The sequence below is a fragment of the Paramormyrops kingsleyae genome, chromosome 3 (genome assembly GCF_048594095.1).
Source record: "Paramormyrops kingsleyae isolate MSU_618 chromosome 3, PKINGS_0.4, whole genome shotgun sequence".
Taxonomy (NCBI): Eukaryota; Metazoa; Chordata; class Actinopteri; order Osteoglossiformes; family Mormyridae; genus Paramormyrops; species Paramormyrops kingsleyae.
Window position 1 is genome coordinate 18902768 of NC_132799.1, and position 20056 is coordinate 18922823.

At 43.5% G+C, this 20056-nt stretch overlaps 1 protein-coding gene across 9 annotated transcripts in view; it reads left to right on the forward strand.

The window, feature by feature from the left end:
• LOC111839339 (LIM domain-binding protein 3-like) overlaps positions 1 to 20056 on the forward strand; it is a 48225-nt gene that overhangs the window by 23605 nt on the left and 4564 nt on the right. The window contains exons 5-17 of one of the 9 annotated variants that reach the window (XM_023803168.2): positions 4 to 207; positions 913 to 945; positions 2266 to 2432; positions 2602 to 2638; positions 6350 to 6523; positions 8060 to 8161; positions 8864 to 8995; positions 12388 to 12444; positions 13089 to 13207; positions 13292 to 13634; positions 18007 to 18187; positions 18431 to 18551; positions 18676 to 18791. In XM_023803168.2, the coding sequence (XP_023658936.2) occupies positions 4 to 207; positions 913 to 945; positions 2266 to 2432; positions 2602 to 2638; positions 6350 to 6523; positions 8060 to 8161; positions 8864 to 8995; positions 12388 to 12444; positions 13089 to 13207; positions 13292 to 13634; positions 18007 to 18187; positions 18431 to 18551; positions 18676 to 18791 (1786 nt within the window). The remainder of the gene's footprint in view (positions 1 to 3; positions 208 to 912; positions 946 to 2265; positions 2433 to 2601; positions 2639 to 6349; positions 6524 to 8059; positions 8162 to 8863; positions 8996 to 12387; positions 12445 to 13088; positions 13208 to 13291; positions 13635 to 18006; positions 18188 to 18430; positions 18552 to 18675; positions 18792 to 20056) is intronic. The other 8 variants (XM_023803160.2, XM_072709777.1, XM_023803177.2 and 5 more) reach the window with 8 other exon arrangements.

Below are 20056 nucleotides of genomic sequence, written 5' to 3' on the forward strand. Positions count from 1 at the left end.
CAGCAATGAGTATGCTTCCAGCTTCAACCCAAGCATGCTGAAAGACTCCACCCTGTCTACGCACAAGCCAATCGAGGTCAAGGGTCCAGGGGGCAAGGCCACCATAATACATGCTCAGTACAACACCCCCATTAGCATGTACTCCCAGGATGCCATCATGGATGCCATAGCTGGTCAGTCCCAAGCCAGGGGCAGTGACCTGTCCAGGTAAGACAGCCTACACATGTGTCCTTGAGACATCCACACTCACCTTCAGCCCTCAAGCTTGCATGCCTGCTAACTCTTCTAGTCACAGTGGGCTTGACAAGGGCTAGGTGGCGTTATCCTGGGCACCCTAAAGCCTCACACAGGCTCCTTCATTCATTATCCTTTCTGTCTTTTTCTGCTGCATTCCTGTACTAGGTCCTAATGTGACATGGGTGTGGACATCAGCAGTATAGACAATGCCTTGCTGTAACAGGCATTGTCAGTGTCTTTGCTTTTTTCTTTGTTAATGACTTTACCTGGGTGCAGGCTGTGGTGATAAAGAATAGGCTTAGACCTCTCAAACAGGTGGATGCACAGAGATGTGTGTTGCCTGTAGGCTTTTTGAAAATCACCCACTTCTTCTGTTGAGGATGGTTTTGTTTAGGTCATCACTTAACCAGGTAGTTACTGGTGCTTTAGAGGAAGGGCATGACATAGAGTACCACTAATGACATTGGTTAGTCTTGAGATGTTTCTGTCTGAGCATTTTATACAATGTGTTGAGGAGAAGTGTATATGTTTCTCCTGGGTCCAACACTGCTCATGTTTGCTTCTTCTTCTTTTACTCCTTCGACATCCTTCCATCTTACCCATGCCATGCTGCTTGCCAATACCATGTGCTGGGGGACTGGCGATTTGTACAAATTATGGCGAATTGTATTTCAGCAGTGACATCCCAGTTGCCAACCCCCCCTTTGTGTAAGTAGTCTGGTCGTCGTCCGGAGTTGATGGCAAGCCTGGACAGTCAGGCTCCTCTTGTTGCCCCCCATCGTTTCTGCCTGTAAACCCCCCACCCTCGCATCTTGCTAACCTCATTTTTGCATTTGCTTTATTCAACACCATTTGTGGTCTTGTTCTGAGCCTCATCTATAGTCCGCTCCTGGTGTCTTCATCATTGGCCTCCTTGGCATCATGGCATTTATGTCCAATGTGAGGCCAGATGGCTGGCATGGTATTGCACCCCCCATCCCCCAATGCAGTGACGTCATCACAGAGTGGAATTGTTGGACGTGACAGGTAGATTCATAGATCAGTCACTCAGCCTCCATTTACTCTGATATCCATGGTGTTTCTAAGCAGCATATGACCTGTGTTGTCATGGTCACCCTTCTTCTGTACTTTCTGGATCTTCTGAAATGTTCAGAGTCTCCTAGGGTTTTCTAGTGACCGACTGCTGCAGTCATTCATTTTCCACACCTAGCTCTCCAATGTGACCTTTGACATAACCAGGTTTTTAAATTGGAGCTGGGAATTTTGTAAAAAGAGATATGAGCATACACTGTTAGGTCCGTTTTACAGCAGGACCTTTTTGCACCAGCAGTAGCATTGCAATGATTGTAGAAAATGTTACCCAGTAACTACTAGACAGCTAAACGACAGTCACTTTACAGATTTCAATGCCATTTGTGTGTCAGTCAGACAACACAAAGTATCATTTTTGCGTGGTATACCAAGAACCAAAGCTATGTACCATACCAAACCAACCAAAAGCAATGTTCTGAGTCTTTGTCATCCTTCTGTTAAAGGACTGTGTGTGTGTGTGTGTGTGTGTGTGTGTGTGTGTGTGAAAAGTAAGTAATTAGAGGATAACAATATCGTGTTGGGTGTCTCACCCTCATCATTATAATACAGGAAGGACAGAGTATCTCCTCATTTGTTCTGTATTTCAGGAGTAATGTACCATGGGAAGCCATATGAAATAAAAGAAAAGAAATAAAGAAAAAGAAAGAGAGTTACTTTCCATCTAATGTAACTGACAAACGACATCTAGAGACCAGATTATTGGTTTCTGCTGTACAGTGCTCTTTATCCTTATTACGTCAATTAATTTAATCTCAATACCAATTACTGACTCACAGGATATCACGGGACTATAGATAGGTGTGAGTGGGGTGTGATTTTAGCCTCAGTCACTCCACTGTCCCATCCCCCACCCCCACCCCACCCCACCAAGCTCCCAGCCCCCTCAGCGAAAACCTCTGTGCCCCTGACATGGTGCGACACTCTCTGTGGTTGCAGTATCCTCCCTGTTAGAGAGCCTCTTGTAGACAGTACCTCTCCAGTCTATCAGGCCGTGCTGCAGGCCGAGAACAGGGACACAGATGCAGCCGAGAGGAGCAGGCGTTCCACCCACCCACAGTCCAAGTGTTTCCGCATTCTCGCCCACATGACAGGAACTGAGCTCGGTAAGTCCACTCAGCATGCACTGCAATTAGCCCACTATTTATTTATTCTAGCAGCATCTACATTTATTGGGTATATGTAGCAGTAGCTAAGTGTACATAGCAGTAGATACACAGTAGCGATTTTCACATAGCTGAGATCTACTTCATCCCCTTTCTTTTTCTTTCTCAGAACAAGATGAATATGAAGAATTACCCAGGCGATCCAGGTAGGCGGCTAGCAGTAGCTGCAGCAGCCTTGACTTGGGGGTCTCCTGTGTCAGTGGATTTACCGCACTAGCCAGCCGGGGTTGGATCCCTAGCAGCCTCCCAAGAGGATGGTTTCTTAGACCCCACCCCCACTTTACCTAGATTGCTATGCCCAGCTAACAAAAGGGAATGCAATCAAATCGAATGATGCCCTTGTTGGTGTCTCAGGACACCTGTTCCCCTTGACACCCGCTCTAGTGAGCTTGGGTGCCTCCACCTCAATGAGAGAATGCTATTGTCACTGAAAATGACTAAATCAAATATTATTTTGTGGCTGTTATTATTATTTTTTTCAAAGCAACAAATTAAACATCAATGATTAAAATCTGAAGTGATGTGACACATTTTATAACTTATCACTACAAGCTAAATCACACACACAGAGCATATGACTGGTTTCTGTCAACATGTGCTTACATGCATAAGGGCGGAAAAAGGCTACATCTGAGGAGTTAAGCCATAAGAGAGGGGAGAAAGATTAAAAAGAAACCTAATAAGCTCGATCCTTGTGTGGTTGGATCCTCACATACTGATCAAATGTGTCCTTTTGTTAAAGCTTTATTTTCTTGGCATGAGTAAGTAGTTCACGTATAAAGGCAGTCCCCAGCAAATGAGATCCATTCCCTAAGTCTGTCTTTAAGCCGAATTTGTGGGTAAGTCAGAAAATCATAATACAGTACATAATAACAATAATAATTATACTGTAATAATAAAAGTAACTACACATGGTACTGTACTGTATCGTAATAGGCCTTACTGTAATGTACCTCGAGCTGAGAAACCCCTGAAGCTGCGTTTTCTTGAGCGTCACATAGTAGTTCCACGTGTTCATTATAACAAGCCCAAATTTTTAATATAATAATCCTTATGGCAGTCCACTCGTAAGTACGAGTTGTCCATAAGTTGGATATTCTTAGCCTGGGGACTGCCTGTATATCACCTTTCAAGAACAAATATCACAAAGTAGTTCAAATTTAATAAAACAAAACACTCAAAATGTCAATGAAAGGCCTCTCCATACAAAAAAAATGTTCAGACGCCAGTCCACACTTGCTGGCTGATTTAATGTCAATGGGCAAAAACTCTGTCAGCCCTGGTCATAGACTTGGACCTGGGGATAACACAAAGGCCCTAGTCAGAAAGAAATCAGCGGCTGTTTCTGTGGTCTGCTTTTCACATTCATCTCAGTGAGCTAGGAACATGGGAGAAATCGCAGGCAGTATTAACAGTGTTTAAGTGCTAAACAAGGTTATGACCTGTGAAACACTAATGGGCTGGGATTTCGCAGAGTGGAGTTGATATAGAAGAAGCAGTCCAGTCTTAGAGTATTTTTCTTGTGCATTTCTCAGAAATGCTGAAAGACAGTCACTTTGCAAAGATCCGTTATGTAGGAATCTGTAAATCTTTAAAAATGCTTAAATCTGTAATGTCATTTTAAATCCGGAAGATGAGGTCAGGGTGTAGCTGAGGATTAAATTCCTCATTCCCTTTGATTGACTGTTGCATAGACAAAGTTACCAGCTGCATCTTCACTTTGATTACAGCATGACAAGATTTAATATTACTGAAGGGAAATATCATTCCCTCCTATTCCCCCAAGGCTTTGTTCTTAATGCATTAAGAGAGCAGTTCAGGGATGTTGTGAGAGGAGATTCTCTGGGAGGTATAGGGGCTCGCTCCAGCCACAGGAGCTTTTTTGGCCAGTCTGTTTCTGCTGTGTATTGTGATGTATTACAGTAGAGTTCATGGGTTGTCTGGGGGAGGGTGTCTGATGTCTTGAAACTCCAGGGCATCTCAGGAAACATCACTGGTAATGTGTCCAAGTTGCGTCGTAAGGTGTGTGCAAAATCAGTTTTACTCACCATTTATATGTCAGTTTGGACAAAAGCAACTGCTAAATAAATAAAATGTAAATATCAACTCCACCCCATCTTGGTCCCTCTATTCCACCTTAGCTACTTACTTGTTTCTCCAAATACCATATATGTAATTCAATCTCTACCCTCCTTGCCCCCCTTATGTTCTGTCTCTTTTTTAATCTTTTCTTTCTTGTATAAGATCTCTGTTTGGGTAATTTTTACTTCATTTAACTAATACCTGTATTCACAGTACACTTTTACTTGGTAAAGTACTGGACATGTCACTGTGTAAGCAGTAAGTGTATAGCTTTGTTTGGTTAAACACTTTTCTTGCTAATATGCTAACTACCCTATAGTTTACACTTTACTTGAAGGGGCACAAGTAACTTAGTAACTCAGTTGCTATTCAAGTACAAATCATGAATAAATATAGTACCTTCATGAAATACATCAACCGTTATGATTGATTAATGATGAATGAACATGGGATCAGTACGGAAGTAACACTTAGTTTCTAGTTAATTAATACATTAAGTAAGAGTGTGCTACTATATTTATCCTCCCTCAAGTAAAGTGTTAAGTAATTCAGGTTATAGTTTTGGCTGGTATATGATGGAATTGGTATTCCTGATGGGTCTTCAGACCTACAGAACTTCAACCTAATGACTGTTAGATCTGTATTTAGAAGTTCTCTTCTAGTGAGCACCTGTGCTGTGGAGTGTGCTGTCCAGATGGACATCCTGTCCAACAGATTGTGTATGTGTTTGTTGGGCATTTTCATAGCTTAGGTACCTGCAAAGAATATATGAACACATATTGTAATTGTTAATTTAACAAGAAAAACCAAGTTATAGGTGTCTGTTTTGAGAGCTTGGAAATGCGTGTGCAGCTGCCATTCTATCCTGTGGTTACTCAGGTAGCCAGGTTGTATGTGTTGTGCTTATCAGAACCTTGTGCATTCAGCCTCAATGCTGGTGTGCTGTCACTTGTACTGGACAGAGTAGTAACGTAATGTTGATTTTGTGTCCCATGCTCAGAGTTGTGCAGGGGCATCCTAAAGGGTGCGATGCTTTAACAGGCCTGCTATTAGATGACAGCTGCTACCATGTCCTTCCCTCTGCCTGAGCTGAGGAAAGGGAAGAAGAGAGAGGGGCAATTGACTTGTCTATCCAATAGCACTCAAGTTTGCTACATTTTGGGGGGCATTTTTATGGGATATGATTGATATTCATGGTTTTCCATCAGTATTTTCTCTGCTGGATTTGAAGGAGGTCATTGGTTTCTGATATATGTGATGATGAAAGTCGTATTGTCTTCCATTTGTTACTTTATTCAGTAGATGAAAGGTTTTACCTGAAGGAAGTTGTCATATGGGTACAGGTCTTTACCCCAGCGTTCACCTGTTCGAACTATACGGTTGATAAAGTTTTTCCTTACTGTACTATACTCATAAAACCTGCTTTCTCCGATAACTGGACTCATGACTGGGATAGAGGTTTGTTTGTAAGGTTCTCTTTGATGTTACCAGTACATCCTGGACTATGTGCCTTTAGAGTGGGCTGAAATAATCTGTATCAGTCTCTGACCTGCTATATCCAGTCTGTTCCTGATGATTATCCTTGCATTGGGCATGCAGTATTAAAATATTTTTGCATGACATTGAGGGGAATGCCTTGCTGAGTTACTTGTGGAGACTGCCATAACTATCTAATACAGTATATATATATATATACACACTGGATTTGCTGAATGTGTATATATTTGCTTCAAGATGTTTATTCTCTATTCTGTCGGACCTAACCTCTCGTTTAGTACTCCTGTTGAGCATGCTGCAGTCTCCACAAGCCCTACTCCTGCTTCTCTGCCTGTTGCTGCTTCAACCAATCAGCCTGTCCCTGAGACAAAAAGCCTGACCCATCAGGTTCCGGCATCACCCCCTATCGCCCAGACTGCGGTGGCTGCTCCTGTAGCCTCCACCCCAGAGAGGTAATGCTGTGTGGACTGAGTGTGACCTTCAACAGCCTTCTTTGAACATCCATGAAAATGTTTTGCCGGTATTTGGAGTCTATGACTTTTGCATGTTTTTATATATTGTCCTTCACTGTTGAAGTCATGTTAGGTTCTGATATACTCTGAGATAACATTGCGATTATGGTAAACATGACAATATCAGCCTGACTCTTCCCAGTATATGCAAAATACTTATTTTCATTACCTTGAAAACCCACAGTACATAATTATAGCCTATGAGTGCAATCTGAACTGGATTTTCACTGACTCAAAGGTGAGTTATGAGAAAGGGCTTTGATGCACATAGCTAAATTTACACACAATCGGGTGAGGAGACTCTAACTGCTGCTTGTCCCCCAGGCTGCATGATGAGGCCTGCAGTACTGTATCTTATCACTGTGTCAGAACAGAGAGTCCATCTGTAGCAGGGCAGAATCCACTTGTGCCTGTCTTCCAGCCTCAATAACTTATTAATCAATACCCAACTCTGTCATTCGCACAGAGATGTGTTTCTCCAGCAAAATCTTTGACTGTCCACTTTCGCCTCTCCCATCACTACTTGCAAGCACAGCCTGTCATTTGCAAGACTGGAAGACCAAACTGATTTATTACTCAGTGTGTCTGTGCCAGATTTTCCCAATGTTGTGGTTTTGGCCAGTATGAGCATAGAGCTGAGACATGATAGTAGAAAGGAGATAAATGATGGTTACGTTCATATTACCAGACTGAAGTGACTCTCATCTGATTTTTTGCCTTAATGTGACAAACATATGATGTTTTCAAAGCTATGTGGACACTGAAATCAGATCTTTACAAATCAGATTTGAGTCACTTTCATATGTGGTTCTAGATCGGATATGTATCCGATTCGTGGCCATGCAACATGAATGAGAACGGTCAGATCAGAATTCATGTGGTTTCTTGCCTATATGCTGTTGCCTAAGCACTATTGTCATCAGCCAGCACTGGCAGCATGGCAAAACAACAATGGAGGAGAGCTACAGCTGTGCAAAAATGTATTCATGTGCACATGTGTGCCGTTGACGGACTGTGAACCATCAAGATATTTTAATCGAGCACTGTGTGAACACTAATGTAAACGTAGTTATTACAGAAAACCTGTACCAATCAAGCACTTTTTTTTTCTTTCTTTCTTGAATGTCGCTTTCAACATGCAGCCAATCAGGGGTCGCTGCAGCTCAGTCTAGAAACAGAATCTGTTTGCTGCTCATTGTGTTTTAGCTGTTCTTCCTTTTCAGGAACAACGGAGAGGCTGGCCAGCTTTCTGTTCTTCCCCGCTGTTTTCAGGGACTCCACCATACTCAAAAAGCCTTGATTTAGAGTCTCCTTGCATTCACCATAGCCAGTGCCTTGATCCCCTAATAAACCCCCATTTCTTTAAGCACAACTTTTGAGCTCCCACATGCAGCAGCTAGCCCTGGAACCCCCAAGATCTGCCCAGCTCACCCTTTGCTTCTGCATGGGTTCGCTGACTCTGCTTGTCCTCCACAGCTTGCCCGCACCCCCATCTTCACGGCCGGCAGCCCTGTTGGGACCCTGCCACCTGTCGCTCGCTGCCTCGACTATCTCCTCCGCTCTCTCTGCTCAGTCTAGGTACAGCTGTCTCTTAGCATCCCTCAAACTGCCACCATGTTTTTGATCAGTAGAGAGAGAGAGGCACTGTTCTTGAGGTTCAGGGGGCAGTGCCTACCTATACCCCTAGGGTACCGAATGGGTCCCAGGCAGGCCTGGGAAGGGTTCACTTTGGTTTGTTGTGTATTGGATTCTTTCTGAGATAGACTAGTTAGTAATATATTTTATCTTTCCATTTTTTACCTATAGCGGTTAGATTCCTACAAAGACACCTTCACGTACCTAAACATTACATTATGAGTTCTCCTGTAAGAGAGGATTTTGCTGATTTTGAGTAAACAGGGCCTTAGAGTCAGGAAGGCCGAGGTAGGCCTGAGCAGTTTCGGCATGTTTGTACACCAGTGACATTTTACACTGATGAGCGTCACCACAACAGTTAATGTGAAACAATGGAAGAGGAGAGACCATGCATAGGCAAAGATATTTTCTGGCTCACAGAAAGCTCCGGAGTGAAGTGCAGCAGTGATTCTTCCAGACAGTCAGGGACAGCAAACATCGTCAGTGTGGTGCCAAGAGTTACCAGGGCTTTACACGTTCGTGAGACCAAATCCCAATGCTAGATGAATGCCTGGTGGGGAAGGTTTGAGAAGTGATGTAAAGTGGGGGGTAGGCAAACATAGCCCTGGATTGTCTCTCACTCATCTTTTGTTAACTCCTGTTAAGAAACTATGTTAGTAAGCCAGGGCTGCCGCCCTCCTCAGCACTGGAGGCTCTGCCTATCACACCCATCTTCCGCTCCAGAAATCTGCCCAAACGAACGCGCCCCCTGCCCATGGGGAAGCCCCAGCTTTCGAGGTACCTGCACAGCAATGAAACGTGCTGCAGACTCAGAGGCGTGCAGAGGCGCTGAGGTAGCTGGGATAGGGGCTAAGACCCAGGCAGGGGGGATCTGGATATGCTTATAATTTTGAATGGAGGGCCTCGTTTTGGCCACATCAACTAAGTACCTTCAAGTCCATAATGAGTCTTCCCAGAACTAGCATAACATTTTCAGAGAGAGCTTTGGTAGTCCTGTATAGCAGATCCACCTTGGCTGAATGTTGAGTGTGTCGGATCAAGCATAGCTTGGGAAATCTGATCTGATTGTTGTATTTGATGGCTGATTGTCTCCCCTTTAAACATTTAAGGGGTCTGAGAGGTCTGTTTCATATCCAGGAAAAATTATTGGGCTAGGGGGCAAAGGGATCAAAATCTTCCTGCTGGAGACCACTACTGTTTTGGAGGCTGGATTTCCTACTAACAGCATTCTTCATGTCACGAATCACAGGCATGGAGTGGGGAAACAGGAGCAGGAGTCCGGGGAGTCGGGTGAACTATTCGGGGAAACACAATCAGGAACACAGAGGACTTGCAAACGTATGATGTTAATGACTGGACTGGGAACCACTCACAGAAACTCACTTAAATACACAGACTCAATTAACACAACTAGAAACAGCTGATAACAAGAGGATTCCACATAAGGTAAATGAGGGGGCGTGGCACACAGGAGGATCAATCAAGCGGGACATGTCACTCCATATTGTGCCAACATTTTCACAGCATATAATATCTTTTTGTGTGTGATCGGTAGGTACAGTATAAACTGTACACCAAGGTCGCATTATGCTGCTGTGTGACCACTGTAACCAGTTCAGGCAACCAGTGCCTGGACTGGTTACAAAAGCTAACTATATGCTGTCAGGACATACGTAGATGTGCGGCAAACTTTCTGGTGGTTACTTTAGCCATTGTGCAGTTGATTCGTATATCATTTTCAAACCAGTTTATGGATTTTGATACTCAATCAGCAGTCACCTCTTCACAAGTCTGGTTCCTTAATGTCTTTTCTAATTCAGGATGGTACTGATCCCACAGGGAACAGGGATGCAGGGGTTCCCCTATCCCAGACTTATCCATGGGCTCTCTGCACGTCACTGCTGACCTGCATGTCCTGCATGTCAGCAGACAGCCTTCACTAACACTGACCTGGGATGGGTCTGTGCTCTCCTAAAAGTAGGGACTCTGAGGAATCTCCTACTGAAGTTCAGACATTGAGAGTTCAAGGGTGAACTAGAAAATTAAACTAAAGTTTAGCTACTGTAGAAATCCTGTAGAATCTGGGAACCTCAGAAGAAGGCTGAGGTTCTGAAATTATGTGACACTCCCTCAGAATCAGTCATTCTCTGGTAATCTGTGTATATAATTTTCTCTCCAATTTTCTTTATGGACAAAAATATTGGGACACAAATAAGAGCATCCAGAAGAGCATTTGTGAGGTCAGGCATTGATGTTGGTTGTAAAGGCCTGGCTCATAATCTCCGTCATAATTCATCCCTAAGGTGTTTGTTGGGACTGAGGTCAGGGCTCTGTGTGGGCCAGTCAAGTTCTTTCACACCAAACTCACCTGATCATGTCTTTATGGACATTGTTTTGTGCATTGGAGCACAGTCATGCTATAACAGAAATAGTTCCCACAAAGTTGGAAGCATAAAGTGCAGTTGCCAGTGCTGAGACGCGTAGTGCATAAAAGTCGCCAAAAAGTCTTGGTATACTGAAACATTAAGAGGTCCCCCCTGGAACTAAGGGTTAGAACTAAAGCCTAGCCCAACCCCTGAGAAACAGCCCCATACCATTATCCCTCCTCCACCAAACTTTACAGTTGGCACAAATCAGTCAGGCAGGTAATGGTCTCCTGGCATCTGCTAAATACAGACTCATCCACCAGATTGCTAGACAGAGAAGTGTGATTTGTCACTTCACGTATTCCTCTGCTCCATAGTCCAGTGATGGCTGTTTTGAAGCCATCCTGTTGCACAGTTTTTGTGCTGGGGCTAATGACGTTTCAAAGTTTTGATGACTGTTATGCCGTATGTGCCTTAGCACTGGTGATCCTGCATTGTTACTTTGTGGTCTGCTGCTTTGTGGTTGAGTTTCAGTTTTTCCTAAATAATAATAAGAGATACTTCATTGATCCCCATGGGGTAATTCTCTTTTTGCCAGGCAGAAAAGCATGATTTGTCACTTCACGTTTCTTCTTTGTGGCCTTGCTCAGGGAGACACAGATGTGACAAGGCCAGGCTTAAACTGATGACCTTTGATCACAGGCACAGAGAATTAGCTCACTGAGCCACCTACTGGCCCTTTTGTGCTTCCACTAAATGCTTTTATATGCTGCCACTTTGCAATAACACCGCTTATAGTTGACCGTGAAATATCTAGCAGGGAGGAAATTTCACAAACTGACTTATTACAAAGGTGGCATCCTATAACAGTACCACGGTTAAATTCATTGAGCTCTTCAGAAAGATCAATTCTTCACAAATGTTTGTAAACCTGATTGCATGGCTAAGTGTTTGATTTTATACACTTGTGGCAATGGGTCTGAATGAAACACCCGACTTCAAGGATAGAGGTGTGTCCCAATACTTTTGTGCATATATTTTATTAATGACCATTTTGTTTCCTGATCGGTATCCAGACCCCTCTCTCCTCTATATTTCATTTCATCTCATTTCCCACCTCTGTGCTTTATCATTAATTAAACTGTGAACTCGAAGTAACTCTGACCCAGACCCAAACTACTCTTACTAATGCTTGAATTACAACTTGTCACACATTGTATGCATACTGAAACTAGCAGGGGCAGTTGATGCAGCCCCCCTACCTGCACACCTTCCCACCCATTGTATCCTGTTTGAATAATGCTGACTCTTTTGTTTGAGAGACCCAACACATTCCAAATGGGTCCTTTACGTGGGTCTGCTTTTAGTTTCATCCATCTTTGTTCAGCTGTCACTGATACCACAGCTTCTTGGGTTTAACTGATATCAATGAAGTTACCCAAGTTGTGTTATACCTGAGATTGACAGGTCACTGAAGTCAATGTTCCTTCTGATCGGATCTCCACAGTCAGTATTTATTAAGGAGGAAAGCACTATCATGCATTCTGTTTCCCAAGGGAAAAGTACATGAAAAATGTTGAAAATAAATCTATTCATGTGCCTCAAGCCATTTGATGTGAATGTAACCTGTTTATTTTGGGAAGTGATCTTCAGACTCTGCTCAGCTGTCAGCCCACCATGGGCATAATTCTGAATATGCGCTTGGGGTGTGTGTGTGTGTTTGTGTGTGTTTGTGTGTCCCTCGAAGCTGGCTCAATATGACATCGCCGTTAATTGATAACCTCTCTTTCTGTTACATTGTAGTTTCACCACACAGCCTACCATTGGCTACAGCTCCCAGTTCACATCCTCCCCACCCAGGTACAGATGTAACTGACTTAACTGGATAACATGCTGGGAATCCAGTGTAATCCCCTCTCACACAGACGGACTCATGTTTTTCCTCTTTTGAAGGCTACATGTGTCAGCTAAGGATGCTCAAGCTTTTCACCTGTTTAATCTACTGTACTCTAACATGCTGTTTCCTTAACCCCCTTATAGATCTGATTAGGATTAAAGACTCTTCCCTCCCTCTAGGGGCCTGTGTGGATTGCTCTGCCACATGCTCTGGGCTCTCTGTTCTAACACTGTGTTTCAGTACCAGGCTGTCACACTCTGTGGGTCTTTGCTATATTAAACTCACCCACTAACCTGTGTGTGATCGTATCTGGGGAAGGTGGCAGTGGCCAGGTAAAGAAGCCTGCTTCTGGGACTCAGGCCAGGAAGGAATCTCCATTCAGTGGTCATCTCATGGCCAGGTTTGACCCCCCACCTTGGTGCATCTCACTCGACCATCATTGAGAACAGCTCCAAGGATTTCATGATGTGTCGCTCCCTTACTGCATTTAAGTGTTATTTTACATATGCATTCTTGTAGTTTATAGTTGTAACAGGTGAGCACATGCTTTGCCTAATTCAGACTGGCTGACAGTGTTGTCAATCATCCCTCTCCATGTCCCCTGCAGGCCATATGGCAAGGCCCCGCCCATACAGCAGAGTTCTATACAGATCCCTGTGGGACCGCCTTCACCCAAGGTTGTCAGCACAGCCAACATTTTGCCTACTGCCTACCCCACTGCCCCAGGTACGGACCTCAGAGGGTGCTGCTTTTCAACTGTTCCAAGACAATCCCTTCAGGTGTTGATGGTGCCTTTTTGTGTCCCCTCAGCTCCAGTCCCCACCCCTGTCCATATTTCAGTGGCACCTCCTGTGGCCTCCACGCCTCCTGATTCCAATAGGCCCCCCTGGATCACTGATAACACATTCGCCCAGAAGTTTGAGCCCAACAAGACCACCACCACCACCACCAATATCAAAGTGCAACCTCTGCCCCAGTCGGCACCCCCTCCCCCAGCCTACATCCCCAACCCTGGCCAGACTCCACCTGTCCCTAGTCCCGTCACTGCCCCCATCCCCTTCCCTCCTGTGGCCCGCGGGGTGGCCCAGAGAGCCGAGCGCTTCGCTGCCAGCGGTCGGACCCCCCTTTGTGCAGCCTGTAACAACATCATCAGGTAATGGAGCAGAATTTGACACTACAGCCATTTCAATGAATGAAACCACGTAATAAATGCAGTTACAGGTAAATTGAAAAGAACACTAATCAGTACAATACGGCACATCAAACTGTCTTTAAAGGGGCAATTCACGCCTAAACTGAGTGGCTTTAGTGCTATCTCAGTCTAGATTGTTCTACTGGGAGGTGCCTCGTTTTGGAAATACAGTAGAAGCCTCTTTTAAGAAATGCCTTCTCTCAAATATAATGGAACTGAATTGCATTCTATCTGTGGTGATTAAAGTACCAAAAAATACATTTGCAAAAGTCTCTTACCAGAAATTATGACCCAGGTACTCTAAGTAATTCTTCATAGTGAGCAGTTTAATGTAGGAACTTCTATTGAACTCCACACACCAATTCTATTACTGTGCAAAAAGATGAATGCCATTCAGTCCCACTATACACTCACCTAAAGGATTATTAGGAACACCTGTTCAATTTCTCATTAATGCAATTATCTAATCAACCAATCACATGGCAGTTGGTTCAATGCATTTAGGGGTGTGGCAATTTGAATTTGAAGCTGCTAACTCTCTCCACCGGGGTTCCACTGATTTGTATTGGGGTGTGAGTTAGCTCCCTTCTTTGTTTCCTGTAGTCTTGTTATTGTCCACTTGTGGTGGGATGTAGACCGCCGAGATAATCACTGCGGTAAATTCCCGAGGGAGGTAGAACGGGTGACAGAGAATTGTGAGAAGCTCCAGGTGGGGTGAGCATGATCAGGAAAGGACAGTAATATTCCCAGGGTTACACCATCTGTTGTTGACCATAAAGCAAAACCCGCCGCCTTGCAGTTTACCGGACTCCGCAGTTCTGTCCGAGCGGAATACAGAGAACTGGCTATGAGGATTGTGTCGGCCCGCATGGGTCTGGAGTCTGAGGTGAAAGTGACTTCATGTTCCTTGACTTTGTAAAGGGTCAGGGGTTGCGGGTCATTGGGTCCTGGTTCCAATGGCCTGAGCCGCATCGTTGGACTTGGTACTCCAATACTGGTGATACAGTGAAGGAGATCGATCCCATCCTTGTGGGCAGATGCTGGAGGCTCCTGCAGAACTGCAGGGTCTACAAAAGTGCCCAGTTTGTCAATTCTGACCACAGACTACTCTGAAGATTCAGCTTAGATCCAGTAGGCTACCACCTACTAGGAGAATGAGGCTGGACTTAGTCAGACTCCATGATCAAGCTGTTTCTAATGAGTTTGCAGGCAGTTTGTATGAGGAACTTGCAGACTTCACTGCTGACTCTAATGTGATGTAGAAGACACTCCGTGATAAGACCCTGAAGGTTGCCAAGGACTGTGTTGGTGTTGCCAGTGTTCCCAGAATTAGGTGTTTCATCTCGCAGAGCACGCTAGGTATTATCGAGAGGAGTTGCAGCACATGACTTGGTGGCAACTCCAGTACCAGGAACTGAAAAGGACGGCTGTAAGGACTCTGAGGGCAGATAAGGAGGCCTTTGTTAGACGAATTTGTGAGCAGGTGACACACCATCTGTGGTCTAGTGACCCATGTCCTGCTTACAGAGGAATCAAAGCATTACGCACATCTGAATCTGTTGCTCAGAGACTTGCAGGCAGGGCGGGTGATGGGACAGTCCTTATGGATGATACTGCAGTTGTGACCCACTGGGCTGGCTACTTCGAGCAGTTGTTTAAAGCTAACCCTCCAGCTAGAATATTGGACATCTCTGGGTCCACAGTTCCCAAAGCTGATCCTCCGGTCAGCTGTGAACCACCCAATCTCACTAAAATTGCATGGGTGGTAAATCAGCTGGGGGCAGGGAAGGCCGCAGGGATCTGTGTAGTCAGGCATCATATCCCAACTGACTGGAAAACGAAACTTGTAGCCCCTGTCTCGAATGGGAAGGATGATTGCATAGATTGCGGCAACTACATATAACCTAAAAAAGACCCAAACCTCTGAAAAACAAAAAGCATTCCAGATATGGAGTAATCTGAATTTGAAACATACAATAATAAGTCATCAGCATATAGTGAAAGCTTAAGTTCCATGCCCAAACATGACATTCTAGTAAAGGTGGGGGAGGACCTCAGAAAGACTGAAAGAGGCTGTATTGCAAGTTGTGAACAATAAAGGGGATAAGGGACACTATTGTTCCTAATTTACATTAATGATATTGACACCAATACATACAGTAAACTGGTTAAATTTGCAGACGACACCAAGACGGGTGGTGTAGCAGATACTGATCTAACAGCAGAGTGGCTACAACAGGATCTGGATTTAATTAGTGACTGGGCTGATACTTGGCAGATGAAATTTAACACAGATAAATGTAAGGTAATCCATGCAGGGAGCAGAAATATAAAGTACAGATATTTTATGGGTTCCACTGAAATAAAGGTAGCTGATTACGAGAAAGATCTCGGTGTGTATGTTGATGCTTCCATGTCCCACTCTTGCCAGTGTGGGGAAGCAATAAAAAAGGCCAATAGAATGTTGGGTAATATCTCTAGGTGTGTGGAGTTTAAGTCAAGGGAGGTGATGTTACATTTATATAATTCCTTGGTAAGACCCCACCTAGAATATTGTGTGCAGGTTTGGTCACCATACCTTAAGAAGGACATTGCTGCCTTAGAAAAGGTGCAATGGAGGGCTACGAGAATGATTCCTGGTCTTAGAGGAATGTCTTATGAGGAGAGGTTAGCTGAGCTGAATCTGTTTAGCCTTGAGCAAAGGAGACTAAGGGGGGACATGATCCAGGTATATAAGATTCTAACAGGTCTGGATGCTGTTCAGCCAAATGGCTATTTCAATATTAGTTTAAATACTAGAACTCGTGGCCATAAGTGGAAATTAGCAATCAGATATAACTGAGAACTGAATTAATTTACCAATTAAAATTGCCACCCCTCTGGCCTTAGAGGTAATGTCTGAGTGAAACACCTCAGACACCCAGGGGCATTTCAATCTCACTTGGTACTTGGTATGCATTTGGGTTTCCTGCAGAAATAATAAATTAGCTTTAAGTTGTTTCAGATGAGTAAATATTTTGGATCTCTTGATCGGACTTCCCGTGCCTTTAACATTCCAGCTCATAAACCTCACCGATGAGCCACCATGAGGCAACCCTGAGTTACTACTATTAGTGACCAAGTACTGTGTTAGAAGGAGAATTGCGCATACGGTCCCCACCCACACCTGTTTAGAAAAAATTAAGAATGAAACAATAAAAATAAAATAAAGATGAAAGCAAAGAAAAAGACCACAAGATGAGCAAAAACAATAGGAAAAATAGAAAACAACTGCCAATGGGCAGAATAGCTGGAACACAAACAACTCTGCTCCAGTCAAATTCCAAACAGCTAGAAACAAAATAGGAAATTTACTCGAAATTGGAAAAAAAAACAAATAGTGTATAAAAAGATAAACATAAACTCCACCAACTGTTAGTAATGGAGTAACAGTTACCACAGACTGTAAATACAGTAAAATCCCGTTATAACGGACTTCAAAGGACCTGGCAAAACAATTTTGGATCGAACCAGCAACTTTTGCATTATAAGGCGACAGCATAAACCACTGTACCACTATGCCACTGTACTAAGCACTTGTAACATTTACGTAACTTATGCATTTAGTCTGTCTGCAATTCATTGCCAAGCCAACTCTCTGGCTGTGTTTATGGCCACAGTATTGCCTTTTTTAACGATTACATCTTTGTATTTTTCATACAGCTCCATCAACAGCATTTATTCTGCGGCGGAAAGAAACACCGCTCTCGTTTTACAGGGTTTCCGACTCATTTGGTCGATCTATTGTTCATCCATTCATTTGGGCTTCTTCAATATCGCGGGTGTGCGCACTAAGTGAGACTATGCAAGTCTGTCTTGAATGAACCTTGATTAATTAACACTGAACTGCGGTCGTGGAATGACGTGAGGCTAAGTTTAGAGATGGAGGTAGGTTGAGTCTGACTTTTTTGGGAAAATCTGCCTTTTTTTAGCTTTTTTTTTTTAGCTTTTTTCATGGAATACCCCCCTGGTTTTGTTGGTAGAAATCATTTTGGTCAACCAGAAATAAAATTTAACTTTTGGGTAGAAACTTGAGTAAGAAAATTACAAAAAGTGTGCAGGAGTCTCGAAGTCGTGACATACTCCATTGATTGCTAAACTGGAAGTCTCCAGTCCCACTAAATTTGAGAGAAAACCGTTATTTCTATAGCTGATATCTCCAAAACTAGGCAACTTCCAGCAGAACAAGCTAGATGAATAGACAGCACTAAAGCCCCTTTAAAGCATGTCCTTTTTCAGTTTATTGGTCAACTGCCCATCTAAATCAGATTTTGTGCTCACTGTTGCTTCCTAGGGGACCTTTCTTGGTAGCGCTTGGTCGCTCCTGGCATCCAGAGGAGTTCAACTGCCATTACTGTCACACGTCTCTGGCAGACGTCAGCTTTGTGGAGGAGCAGAACAATGTGTATTGCGAGAGCTGCTATGGGGAGTTCTTCGCCCCCACCTGTGCCCGCTGTAGCACCAAGATCATGGGGGTGAGTGGGCAGTCCCTAAGCCTGAAAACCCACAACTTCAATATGGAAAATAACAAATTCATATTCTGAAATGAATTTGGTGTATTAAGGCTATGGCCTGGAATAAAAACTGTATTTAATACTGTTTAAACAGTAAGGAAAGGGTTTGATGGGCAGCGTTCTCAAATATTCAGTCAGTCTATTTGCCAGGCTCAGTATTTGCCCTCTGGTGCTGAATGCTCATCATCATGCTCTGCCCACTAGGAAGTGATGCACGCATTGCGACAGACATGGCACACCAACTGCTTTGTGTGTGCCGCATGCGGGAAGCCCTTTGGCAACAGTCTCTTCCACATGGAGGACGGGGAACCATACTGTGAGAAAGGTACACACCCCGTTAACTGCTCTGTTATAACATATGTGATGGAGGTATTGAATCATTCTGAAAGCTAAAGGAACCTTAAGGCTGGATTCTCTGTATCCATTTTGACCTCTTCCCGTCTCCACAGACTACGTCGTCCTTTTCAGCACTAAGTGCCATGGCTGCGACTTCCCCGTTGAAGCTGGTGACAAGTTCATTGAGGCGCTGGGTCATACATGGCATGACACCTGCTTTGTTTGTGCGGTATGTTGTTCCTCCAGAGCAGCAGGGGTGAAGCATCACTCTATAGTTAAGGATTGATAGGTTTTGTCACATGAAAGATATAATTGGACTATGACCTGTAATGAAATGAAAGTTAGTCAGCTCCACCATAATAAAAATAGTGAAAGTCATAAAAACATAATAAGAAACAGAAACTTATACAGAAAATACGGCTTAAATTACATCATTAAAAAAAAAATCATCATTCCTTCAAGGATGAAACAAGAGTCAAGGATGTTAACAAGTGTAAAGACAGTGACTCATCAGCCCAGTAATATATGGAACACACACATATACATATCAATTAATATTGATGTTGTTAATGTGTTAATGCTTGCGATTAATCTGGAAACCTTAATGCTATCCTGTTTTTAACGCAAATTAAACCTCTGGAGTCTGTGATTCCATCAGCAGGATAAAACAAATCTGACAAAAACCATCTAAAAAACTCCGTAAAAAACCTTGAACAGTCTACTTTTCAAATACATGGATAAAAACTAAATATATTTTAGAGCTTTGTAAGGAGAATAAAAAGACTCGTGTGTCTGAGTCATGAACTAGTCCTGATTGCGCACCAATGAGCAGATAGCGCTATTCATATGAGTCGTTATTGGGTCAGTGTGGCAGAGAGGTTGTGACGCAAAATTAAAAAAATAAAAGCAGACTGGGTGTCACGATCGCTGGGAGCACAGCGGGAAGGGAAGCACCGGAGTCCAGAAATTAGGATGAAACACGGGATTTAATAAGGGTAGGACACAATCAGGAACACGACCAGAAATTAGCGACCCAAAGACGTTAATGACAGGACTGGGGAAAGACTAACAGGTTGGCACTAAAATACAGAAACTTAATCAGACAGGACTAGGAACTGCTGGTAACATGGGGATTCCACATGTGGTTAACGAGGGGGCGATAGTGCAAAGGAGGATCGGACGAGCAGGGTGTGACACTGGGGGTACATTTCCCTAAAGCATAGTTGCTAATTATGTTAGCAACTTATACACTTGTAACCATGCAACTGAATGGTTTCAACTATCAAACCAAGGTGTTATATTAAAAAAGCGTGATTCCTCTTTCCAGTTTGTTATGCATTTCTTTGTTCCAAGACCACACATGTATTTGTTTCATATTCCAAAAAATTCTCCCAAATACTACCATTTTAAACTTGTGATTAAACATGATTAATCACAGCCTATTGAAATTAACTTGATTCATTTTTTTAATCAATTGACACCACTAATTAGTAT